General features: G+C 40.3%; 4 protein-coding genes across 4 annotated transcripts; 2 read left to right on the forward strand and 2 right to left on the reverse strand.

Moving 5' to 3' along the window:
• Positions 1-1,354: 1,354 nt before the first annotated feature.
• On the reverse strand, positions 1,355-1,967 carry LOC132986082 (histone H3). The gene has a single exon (XM_061052943.1). The coding sequence runs from the start codon at positions 1,858-1,860 to the stop codon at positions 1,450-1,452; it is 411 nt and encodes a 136-aa protein (XP_060908926.1). The 5' UTR covers positions 1,861-1,967; the 3' UTR covers positions 1,355-1,449.
• Positions 1,968-3,418: 1,451 nt separating this feature from the next.
• Positions 3,419-3,970, forward strand: LOC132986163 (histone H2A). The gene has a single exon (XM_061052948.1). The coding sequence runs from the start codon at positions 3,524-3,526 to the stop codon at positions 3,905-3,907; it is 384 nt and encodes a 127-aa protein (XP_060908931.1). The 5' UTR covers positions 3,419-3,523; the 3' UTR covers positions 3,908-3,970.
• A 2,675-nt stretch (positions 3,971-6,645) lies between these two features.
• Positions 6,646-7,075, forward strand: LOC132985747 (histone H2B 1.2-like). The gene has a single exon (XM_061052919.1). The coding sequence runs from the start codon at positions 6,690-6,692 to the stop codon at positions 7,059-7,061; it is 372 nt and encodes a 123-aa protein (XP_060908902.1). The 5' UTR covers positions 6,646-6,689; the 3' UTR covers positions 7,062-7,075.
• A 1,244-nt stretch (positions 7,076-8,319) lies between these two features.
• Positions 8,320-9,177, reverse strand: LOC132985763 (histone H1-like). The gene has a single exon (XM_061052920.1). The coding sequence runs from the start codon at positions 9,111-9,113 to the stop codon at positions 8,505-8,507; it is 609 nt and encodes a 202-aa protein (XP_060908903.1). The 5' UTR covers positions 9,114-9,177; the 3' UTR covers positions 8,320-8,504.
• Between the last annotated feature and the right edge of the window lie 2,186 nt (positions 9,178-11,363).

An 11,363-nucleotide genomic window follows, 5' to 3' on the forward strand; every position in this document is an offset into this window, starting at 1 on the left:
GTGTTTAATTTATTTGATATATTAACTGAAGCTTATTTGGAGCTTGGAGTTTCAAAACCATGTACATAGGCTATAAGTCCTCGAAGCCTGTCCTCGAAGTTTCAAAAGTTTGAAATACTATGACAATTTAATATTTACATATTATGGGTCACATTAGGAGTAGTCAAGTGTAAGGCTGAAACAATGAGATTTAGTAAACTAACATGTTTATGGAAAGGTGTCTTAACCAATGATCTTTTTCAAATTATCTTTAAAAAGTTTTGTTTGGATTTCTTTTATTCTTACATAGATTTTTGCTTGTAAAAATTGTAACACCTATTTTACATATCCTTTTTTGTTATTGGCCATATGTCTGCAATCACAATTAAGGCAAAAAAAATGTCACAACATGCTATACTGTCAAGATAAAAATAACATATATATATATCAAATATGAACTAAAAATGGACCAATGCATTACACATTTATTTGGGTATCCTTGTGTTTTTATATCATGACCCTGTTAGGGGCGTCCGTTTGGGTCCATCATTAGTGTTCTTTATTTATCTTCATTTTCTAAATTTCATTTTTGAAATGGCTGAGAGTTGAATTGGATTTAGCTTTCAAATAGTCTGCATGCTATTTGGTGTTAATTAATTAATTAAGAGTTAATAAAAAAAATGATAGAGTTTTATAGGATATTAAAGGGATACTTCACCCGTTGAAACATGACTCTGTATTGACATTGGGTCATATATGTAGTAGAAATGTGAAATACAATTTGAAGTTGGTGCCTTCTTGGCCGAGAAAAGGCAGAAAGTGTCAAACAGTGAGAGCACCGAAACTACCAGTCCGCCCCAGCTCAGGCTCCTCACCACCGCAGACCTTATGTCTCAGCTGTTGAGCTGGCAGCGGCTGCCGCGAGACGGTTGCTACAAGCAGGTCTCGTGTCCAGCATCAGCAGCCTCTCCGCAGCAGCCGTTTCGCTGCTATGTTTATATTTTCACGGATTTATATATATATTGCGGACGTTACATTTAGATTCTGGGAGTGAGTTCCCATCAACTGATCTGTGATTGGTCTGTAGCTTCAGTGGTCGAAAATATGAGGAACTGGCGTTTTAGTTTCACCCCGCTAAACGCAACAGCTTCCAGTGAAGCAAAAATCGTCATTTCGCGTCACTGGAAGCTCCTTTTCAGACTTAGAAATACATTTGAGATTTTCCCGTCTCAGGGGAAAATGAGGGAGGGTTGTACAATCATTCAAAAATACTACCAGGTTTCTAATGATACAAAGCTTAATGCAAATGGATAAAGTATCCCTTTAAGCGCAAATGTATGAACTCATACATTTAGTTTATGTTTAGTGTCAATTAAAAAAAATGTAGGCAAGTGTAGGATAGAGCTCTTTAGTGTGAGGTAGGTGGCTCTTAAAAGAGCCGTTGTGGATGTTGTTTGAGGAGCAGATAGTTTAAGCTCTCTCTCCGCGGATCCTTCTGGCCAGCTGGATGTCTTTGGGCATGATTGTGACCCTCTTGGCGTGGATGGCGCACAGGTTGGTGTCCTCGAAGAGACCGACCAGGTAAGCCTCGCTGGCCTCCTGCAGAGCCATGACGGCGGAGCTCTGGAAACGCAGGTCGGTCTTGAAGTCCTGAGCGATCTCACGTACCAAACGCTGGAAGGGCAGCTTGCGGATGAGCAGCTCGGTGGATTTCTGGTAGCGACGGATCTCTCTGAGAGCCACGGTACCGGGCCTGTAACGATGAGGTTTCTTCACGCCGCCGGTGGCCGGGGCGCTCTTACGGGCAGCCTTGGTGGCCAGCTGCTTCCTGGGGGCTTTGCCTCCGGTGGACTTACGAGCGGTCTGCTTGGTTCTTGCCATCTTCTCTTCTTTCTCTGAGTGGGAGAAAAAGTGTAATGAAACCAGCGGAGACGAGCTGCTCTTAAAGCGGAGGAGCTGATGTGAAACTGTGACGCTGCTTCAGAGCTCTGGCCTCTGATTGGTGACGGGCTGCTCCTCGAGCTGGCACAGCGCTCAGCCCCGCCCGGGGGAGCGATGGTGCATTCAAATAGTGTCGGACACATCGGAGAAAAACGAGTTTCCGAGTTGTGAAATGCACATGAACAGTGGCGGTTCTAGACCACTTTTACTGAGGGGGCCAAACTGGGGCCAGCTGTTTTGTCAGAGGGGAACAAAAATAGACAAAGATGATCAAAAAAATATATATATGCTATTATGCCAAATAATAGCGCACATAATGAAATAACACAACATAAATTACCATGATTTTGTTTCAGTAACACTTTTTAATACTAGATTGTGAGTCCAGTTGTTGAGTCAATACTGTGTTATTAGGGAGGCTCTTCCTTTTGGAGGCGTCGCCACAGGTGGGACCAAGCTTAGTGTTACAGGGGCACTGGCCCCTGTCGGCCCCTGCCTAAACCGCCCATGCACATGAACACCTGTTCAAGGATGTCATAATCGTCATCATCTGGGGGGCAAAATATATTTTGTGAATGTTAACATACTTTTAATGAATTCACATATTTCACCTTACTTCACCAACTTTAACAGTTACATTTCACTGATCTTCTTCGTCGCATCAACACATTTGTGCTGTTGTTACTACATTCCAATTTTCCAAACTGAAATCACAACTCCTAAATTTGAGTATGAAATAAAATGTATGGAAAACACTGATATTTTTATTGAATACATTAAGTCACTGCTAACCAAGATGCATTAATGACGTTGAATACAATAAACTCTTACTGTGGAAACATTGGAACATGCTTTTCTATTTGCCTTTAATAGGTGACCCAGTCCACAGTATCTTGTGGCTCTTGAAAGAACTGCTGCTATTTCTTGTAAATGCTGAGGGAGTGGAGGGTAAGTGGTAAGGTAACCAATGGGATTTCCCAGAACCGAGTGAGCCCAGATAAACATGTGGGAGCAGTCTATAAATAAAGGGCTCATAATAAGTGATTTGAAACCGAAAGGGAAAGAGACTCAGCAGGGGAAACAAGCAAAGTACAGTTCAGAGGGTTTGAACTGAGATGTTGGTTAAATAATGATCATGACAGTTGATGAGTCACAGTTAAGATTAGCAATTAACAGGTCATGAATGCATTTTCAATGTGAAGCTCTTAAGTGTTAAAAGGAATTCTACCCTTTATGATGTATTGGCCTTACAGGATTCACATTAATAAGGAGACGAGCTGCTCTTAAAGCGGAGGAGCTGATGTGAAACTGTGACGCTACTTCAGAGCTCTGGCCTCTGATTGGTGACGGGCTGCTCCTCGAGCTCAGCCCAGCCGGGGGGGAGCGAGCCCCTGCCTCAAATCTCCGCTGCTTATTGGAGAAAAAAAGGTTCAAACTGTCCGCCAAATCTTGAAGTGGTCCGCCCCCTGCTGCCCCACTAGAGGCCTCTTTTCTGATTGGTCCAGTGGAACGACACCGCGCGCTCAGTGGGCTTATAAAGCCGGTTGTAGCCGGTATCGAGCATCATTTCTCTGAGCTTTAACTCAAGAAAGCATATCCGAAAATGAGTGGAAGAGGTAAAACCGGCGGCAAAGCCAGAGCAAAGGCAAAGACCCGCTCCTCCCGGGCTGGACTTCAGTTCCCGGTCGGTCGTGTTCACAGACTGCTCCGTAAAGGAAACTACGCCCAGCGTGTCGGAGCCGGTGCCCCCGTCTATCTGGCGGCCGTGCTGGAGTATCTGACCGCTGAGATCCTGGAGTTGGCCGGCAACGCTGCCCGTGACAACAAGAAGACCCGTATCATCCCCCGTCACCTGCAGCTGGCTGTCCGCAACGACGAGGAGCTCAACAAGCTACTGGGAGGAGTGACCATCGCTCAGGGCGGCGTGCTGCCCAACATCCAGGCTGTCCTGCTGCCCAAGAAGACCGAGAAGGCTGCCAAGAAGTAAACACCCACAACTGGCTTAAATAAACACAACGGCTCTTTTAAGAGCCACCCACCTCTCTAACAGAGACGCTAATTCCTTTACCGCATAATTACAATTTAATCAAAACTCTATTAACGATTTCTTAAAGACATGATAACAGGTTTCTAACGCGTATGGTCGTAAATAAGATTGCTGAAGGTGGGGACAGACAGTTGTGAGCTTTATCTAAATTTAGCTGCAGCTGTTAATAACATTATAATGAAGTAGGCCAACATAAGAATAGGGGAGTTGAAAATATAGCTTGAAATCACATGAACCATCATAAATCCAAAATGTAATAAGCCTGTTATGATATATATTGGCATCAGCCAGAATGCTAATTTAATAAATTGCTCTTCTAGAAGTAGAAATATTTACATAATGTAATAGTCCAACAAATAAAGGAAAAACAGCTATTTACCCAGAAGGCTACACGGTAATGAAATGTATACAGTGCTGATTATTAAACAAAAGACCTGGGAGAATCTCTCCTGATAAAATGGCCTACTTCAATGTTGGCATATCAAATGATTTTCACTGGGACAGATGGCAAATTTAACCCTTTTAAGACTGCTGTGTGAAGAGTGCAACTCTTAAGTAATATGTTATCAAACTAATTACTGTCGCCATGCATTGATGAATTGCAAAGCTTTGATTAAAAGTCGAAAGCATTTACAGAAATCAGAAACACATCATAGAATCTTTAATCTTAATCTGCGTTCGATCATCATTCATATAACAAAGATCAAAACCAGTCATTGTCAAGAAAAGTGAACTTCATGCTGGAAAGTTGTGCTCAATTAGCTGCTCACTATGTTTCACAGAAAACTGTGCCATAGATCTAAAACCAGGACAATGAGAATGAGAAACTAATTTGTCCCTGCTGCCATCACCTTTTAAAATAACCAATCATTTTGCTTCTGCTTTCATCTGTTTCCTATCTATTGTGGTTATGAGAACTTACTTTAGTGAGAGTCTAATATTTGTCAGTGAGTTAGAGAAGAGAGTTTTGATAGATTGAATTATGTCTGAATAAGAGTTTGTACATCTATAAACCTATTCAAATCCACAATTTTAGTAGCACATTTTACTGTAAATATAAACATGTTCAATCTCACTGTAACATTCAGTTACAGTGAGACTGTTTTACTTGAAAAAGTAATTACAGTAGTGATGCTGTAAATCAACAATTACAGTAACAGTGTTACTGTACACATACAATAAAATGTCTAACAGTGAACACATGTACAGCCTCCTGTTATGTTGGTCTGTAACACATTTTGTGTTTTATGATTATGACTGTTGAGTTGCTAAGATCACACTTCCTCAGTTGTACGTTTACAGAATTTGACTTTACAACAGACAAGCAAAGAAAACTGGACAATAGATCTTTGATTTACCCCTGTTAAAAAGATCACGTAGAAACTCACTTCCTTACTAATTAATCCTTGATTTTCAGGGTGTAACACAGGATAAATGTTGAGTTTTATGTTCTCATTAACATATAAATATACATGATGTGATGTATAGTTTGACTTACAGTGTTCATATGTATATGTTTTATACAACATTGATGTTGTATGCACTTGAAGAACAGTGTACATGTTGAGGTCTTATTTTGTTATTCATGACGTGACTTCCTGTTGTGATGCGTTATGTTTTGCGACCTACTTTACGTTACGATGTAAGAGCGGGAGATTGGTTGTTGTATTCAAGGGGAGACACACACATTCCTCTTTTTGTCAGAACAGTAACATGAACTGTATGCTTTGTAATATTGATTTCTTCTGGATGTCTCACAGATTTATTTAGTCTATGGATAAAACTTTGCTAATGTATTGCTCTGCTAACACTGACAAAGTCTAGTTACTGCTCTGACAAATAACTAATAACCATAGATGTATATTTTGTATATATAAGTGTAGTTTTAAGACTTTAATTAAATATTTGGGTTGAAGATAATTCGTTTTAACTGTGTTGTAGAAAAGTTAAATGTTAACTTATTGTTTGTAGAGACAACTAAGGACGAGCAGGAAAGCAGTAGGGGATGAAAGCAGCCTAGCCGTTAGCTGTGCTGTGAAGTGGACTGTTAACGTTGAGCTGAATGGGCGGAGTTAAGTCCCACCTTACTGCTGTCACTAGGTTGATCCGAAGTTAGGTTGAGACTGCAAATCCAATATGGATGCGGCCCTCGATTGGACTCATTTGCTGCCTATGTAACAGACGGGTCAGGGTTCGTCCAGTAATATTTACAGTCTATGGTTGTATTCCATGGCTGCTGACGAAATGCTATTCTAGTTAGCTGTGAATGCAACGAAATTTCGTTCTTATCTGCACTGTAAAGTACAAGTTTGAATTACAATAAAGAAAGTCTAAGTCTAAGAAGAAATTAATAAAAGGTGACGTGATAATGTCAAAGTGTGACTCTTGGTAACATGGCTGACGAAGCAGCCGACCCACCAGTTGAAGTCACTTAAAGCTCTTTGAGGGTCACTTATGCCTTTCTCTGTGTTGTTATGGCCCAAAGTTATATATTTTCAAAGGGTCCAGACTCCATGTAATGTCTATGCTGTTGAGTAGGACTCAGCCTTCCTTCCCCCACTGCTACTCAGCCTCACGCGCTCCAATCTCAGCCAATCCTGTGCGAGCAACAGCACATGTCATTTGTGGGCAACAGCACATGTAATTTGCATTAAGACCCTATATAAGCAGCGACCAGACAACCAGATCCCTACTTGTCTTTGTTTGATACTCGAAATCAACCATGCCTGATCCAGTGAAAGCGCCCAAGAAGGGCTCCAAGAAAGCCGTGACGAAGACCGTTAGCAAGACCGGCAAGAAGAGGAGAAAGTCCAGGAAGGAGAGCTATGCCATCTACGTGTACAAAGTCCTGAAGCAGGTCCACCCCGACACCGGGATCTCCTCCAAGGCTATGGGTATTATGAACTCCTTTGTGAGTGACATCTTTGAGCGTATCGCCGGGGAGGCCTCCCGTCTGGCTCACTACAACAAGCGCTCCACCATCACCTCCAGGGAGATCCAGACCGCTGTCCGTCTGCTGCTACCCGGAGAGCTGGCTAAGCACGCCGTGTCTGAGGGCACTAAGGCCGTTACTAAGTACACCAGCTCCAAGTAAACCTGCTGATCAATCAGTCAACAACACCCAAAGGTCCTTCTAAGGACCACCCACTTCCTTCAGAAAGAGCTGAAATATCTTATGAAATGAAAATATGTTATGATATTTGTCTTGTTCAGGAGGGAATTTATTTTACTGCATTTAATCAGACTGATGTAATTGTAGATCCTTTACAGGGTCACTCTCATGTCTTGAAAATGTCCATTACAAACTCAAGTTTCTGATTGTAACCAGGTAATGCAGACATTCAGGTCCACGAGGAAAATATCTAGCATGCACACACTGGGCTTTGCTCTGCAGAAAAGACTAGCCTTAAAATAGAAACATCCTCTAATATAGCCCTCTGGATGTCCAATATAAACTGTCAAAGAAGGCAACAAATAATGTACTCCGCCAAGCTTAGTGGCTTTCATTTGTAATGTATTCAGAAGAATGATGTGTTACTTTTTTGGTGATGTTTTTTATTTTTTTTAAATTAACAAGCTTTGTTTTAAATGTTCAAATGAGAAAAATGATCAATAAACTGACTTTCAAAGCAGTCACTTAAGTCGTGTAATGGAGGATTAGGGCCACGTTAAAAAAAAAAAAAAAAAATCAAGATTAAACGTATTAATTTAAGACTTTCTTCTCATAACTTTAGAAGATTCATCTTTTTTTTTTCTTTAACGTGGCCCTAATCCTTCGTTGTCAAATCATGTGTTTATGACTCACAGTACCAGTCTTATCAGTGAAAACTAACCACTGATTATAATAATTGACACCAATTTTCATCATCCGTAAAATAACACGGGACGTTTACATAAATTAACCAAGCAGCTAAAACTACTTTATCCTGTTTATAGAAATATCCTATTGATTATCTAATTAGTGCTCCATGGAACATATCAAAATTGTAATGGGCCTTAATTTATACTCCTTTTGTTTTCAAATTTGTAAAAATAAGGGGTATTATAGTTCAAGCTCTTTATCCTGACTTATTCCACCTGTCCATGTCGACTTCTGCTTAGTGCATTGGGAAGATTTTTAATTAAGGAAATTTAAATATTAGTGAACAGTTAAGGTGTTCCCAGACCTCTGGTTTGTGCCTTTTATACTACAGTTGTTTTTTCTCCAGGTAATGATTTGGGTGGGTTTACAGTCCATTTAATCTCCAACCTCTTCATTAATTGAATAAACTGTCTTTACCATTAATCCATGTACAGAGTACTTTAATTTGATCTCTCACATGGACATTAAAATGTAATTATTAAGTTATTATTTTTCTTGGTACTGATCAATTAATAACTTTATTCCATCTGTATAGAATACATTGAAGTTGAATAATTATCTGATCTAAATATACTGATAAAATAATAAATACATTTGACATGTAGGAATGAACTCTTATATTTGATGTGGGTGGCTCTTAAAAGAGCCGTTTTAGTGGGGTCGTTGATTGATAGCTCACTTCTTCTTGGGTGCTGCCTTCTTGGCTTTGGGTTTGGCGACCTTCTTAGCGGGGGACTTCTTGGCTGCGGGGGCTTTCTTGGCTGCGGGGGCCTTTTTCACAACCTTCTTGGTACTCTTAACGGCCTTCTTTGGGCTCTTGGCTGATTTCTTGACAGCTGCGGGTTTGTTGGCCTTCTTCAGGGACTTCTTAGCGGCTGGCTTCTTCGCTGGCGATGCCTTGGGCTTCTTGGCCGCAGGTTTCTTAGCTACGGTCTTCTTCACTACTTTAGGAGCCGCTTTCTTAGCTGCCGGTTTCTTTGTCGTCTTCTCCTCAGCCTTCTTGTTCATCTTGAACGAGCCGGAGGCTCCGATCCCCTTGACCTGGATCAGAGTCCCCTTGACCACCAGGCTTTTGATGGCGACTTTAACGCGGCTGTTGTTCTTCTCCACATCGTAGCCTCCGGCAGCCAGGTTCTTCTTGATGGCGGCCACGGACACGCCGCTCCGCTCCTTGGATGCGGACACAGCTTTCACGATGAGCTCGCTGACGCTGGGGCCGGTCTTCTTCGGCTTGGGGGCCTTCTTCTTTGCCACTTTTGCCGGGGCTGGTGCTTCTTCTGCCATAGTTTTCTCGGAGTGTCTCTCTCACAGGAAGTGGATAAACTGTTGGAGTCTCTGCTCTCGAGGCTGCTCTTAAACACACCATGAGAACCGTAGAGACTCAACTCACTCCGCGTCTCTCTGTGCCGTGTTAAAAGCGGTCAACTTGTGTTTTCTGTCGGTGATAAAAAGAGTCCTAACTAAATGTAGGAGCCGTGCTGAAGGCTGACAGTAAAGGAGCTCATAGGGGACTTGTGTCTCTTCATATTGAAGTCATGTTGAGCTCTGCTGCTCGATCATTTTTCTTTGTGGAGCCTCCAAACCTCACACATTCACCGTCCCGACCGGCTCTGCTCGGCGGCTTTTCACGCTCATTTCTCTCCTAACATCATTAAAATCACATCAGAGCTCCATGAAAAGTTGTTTTCCTGCAGCTGTGGATGTTTGTTCAGAGACTCAGAGTGAAAACAAACATCTGTTGATGATCACTTTATGATAAAATCACGTTTTCCTGATGGCAGCAAACACACTGATGATGGCTGAGGTCTAGGCTGCAGTTTGGTCAGACTGCTCACTGACACCGTGAACATTTCAGCTGATTTTCATAATAAATCAATAAAAACTGAAACACTTGTATCTTCCATGGGAGAAAGGTGAGTTTTAGAGTTTATGTTTATTGATCCTTTGTTTGTCTGCTGTATGGAGCTCAGTAAGTCATGAATAATTAAACATCATCAGTGCTGAGATAAACTCAAAAGTAGACTGAGTTTCGCAGTTCCTCAGAACGAGCATAGGCTAGCCTATATAAATATCTATAAGAGATTAGACTAAATGTTATTTGTTAATTAGCCTACTTCAAAATATTACTGTATCCATATCAATCCATATTCTGTGCAAAATATGCATTTTACAACAAAAATGTTGTTTTCCGAGTATAAAGTGTGTGTGCCTTACTGAAGGCTTAAAAATTTAAAATCATAGATTTTTACATGTCATACATTTTAAAGCAGATGGAAAATATTTACTTAACTTATTACTTTTTCTTCTTAAACAGGAAATGACAAATATTATGTTGATCTTGATCATCCGAATCACAGTTTTTAAAATAATAGTTTTATTATTCGAAGACTTTCACATTCGTGCTATAACATTCAATATTTAGATCAAATAACTTTTATTGTAATTTTAACTTCTCATGGCTGTATAACCACAGACTGAAGGCTATAAATTGTTTTGTTTTCAACATTTGGACACAAATAAAATGTGGTTAAATTGTTCAGATTTTTAGTGGCTGAAATTTGAACTAATTTAAAACAAAATGCATTAACCCGCATTGCATTTCAATTGACAACAGAACGAAAAGGGTGTTAATATTGTATTTTTAGTGTGTTCACCATGATGAATTTATAGATAATAAAGATAATAAAATAAAACATTTTTAAAAACCCTCACTTTGAGCCAGTTTCAATCATGCAGACATCTTGTTGATTTTTTTTTTTGCTTAGGTTCATTGTCCATTCAGTGCCTGTTTTTTGACAAAATGTTGATAAAGTGATGGAATATAAGATTGGGAGACTGTATATTGTGTTATATTTTGAAATTGACCCAATGATTTGTCTGGTTTCTTGTCTAAGTCGATCTATTCTGTTCAGCTTGAAGGACCACGGCGCACTTTGTGGAAACACAATGACTGACTCAAGTGGGAGCTACATAAATTAAGACCAAAATATTTTTTGTACAAGGTCGAAAACATGGTTATTTCTTCTTTATTTTTATTCAAATGGATTTGTACATTAATTCCAGACCTTTATGAGACAGCCTGCAGTGGAACTGCAGTTTTTCACACATTCGCTTGGCTCCATTTTTCAGCAGCAGATGTTGACGCTTAAAGGGATATGTTGAGTTTTATGTTCTCATTCACATATAAATATACATGATGTGATGTATAGTTTGATTTACAGTGTTCATATGTATATGTTTTATACAACATTTATGTTGTATGCACTTGAAGAACAGTGTACATGTTGAGGTCTTATTTTGTTATTCATGACGTGACTTCCTGTCGTGATGCGTTATGTTTTGCGACCTACTTTACGTTAATATCTAAGATGTAAGAGCAGGGAATTGGTTGTTGTATTACATGGCTGCTGACAAAATGCTATTCCAGTTAGCTGTGAAGAAGGAATTAATAAAAGGTGACGTAATAACATCAAAGTGTGATTCTTGGTAACATGGCTGACAAAGCAGCCGACCCACCAGTTAAAGCAATCAACC

The sequence above is a fragment of the Labrus mixtus genome, chromosome 2 (assembly GCF_963584025.1).
Source record: "Labrus mixtus chromosome 2, fLabMix1.1, whole genome shotgun sequence".
In the NCBI taxonomy this organism is placed as follows: domain Eukaryota; kingdom Metazoa; phylum Chordata; class Actinopteri; order Labriformes; family Labridae; genus Labrus; species Labrus mixtus.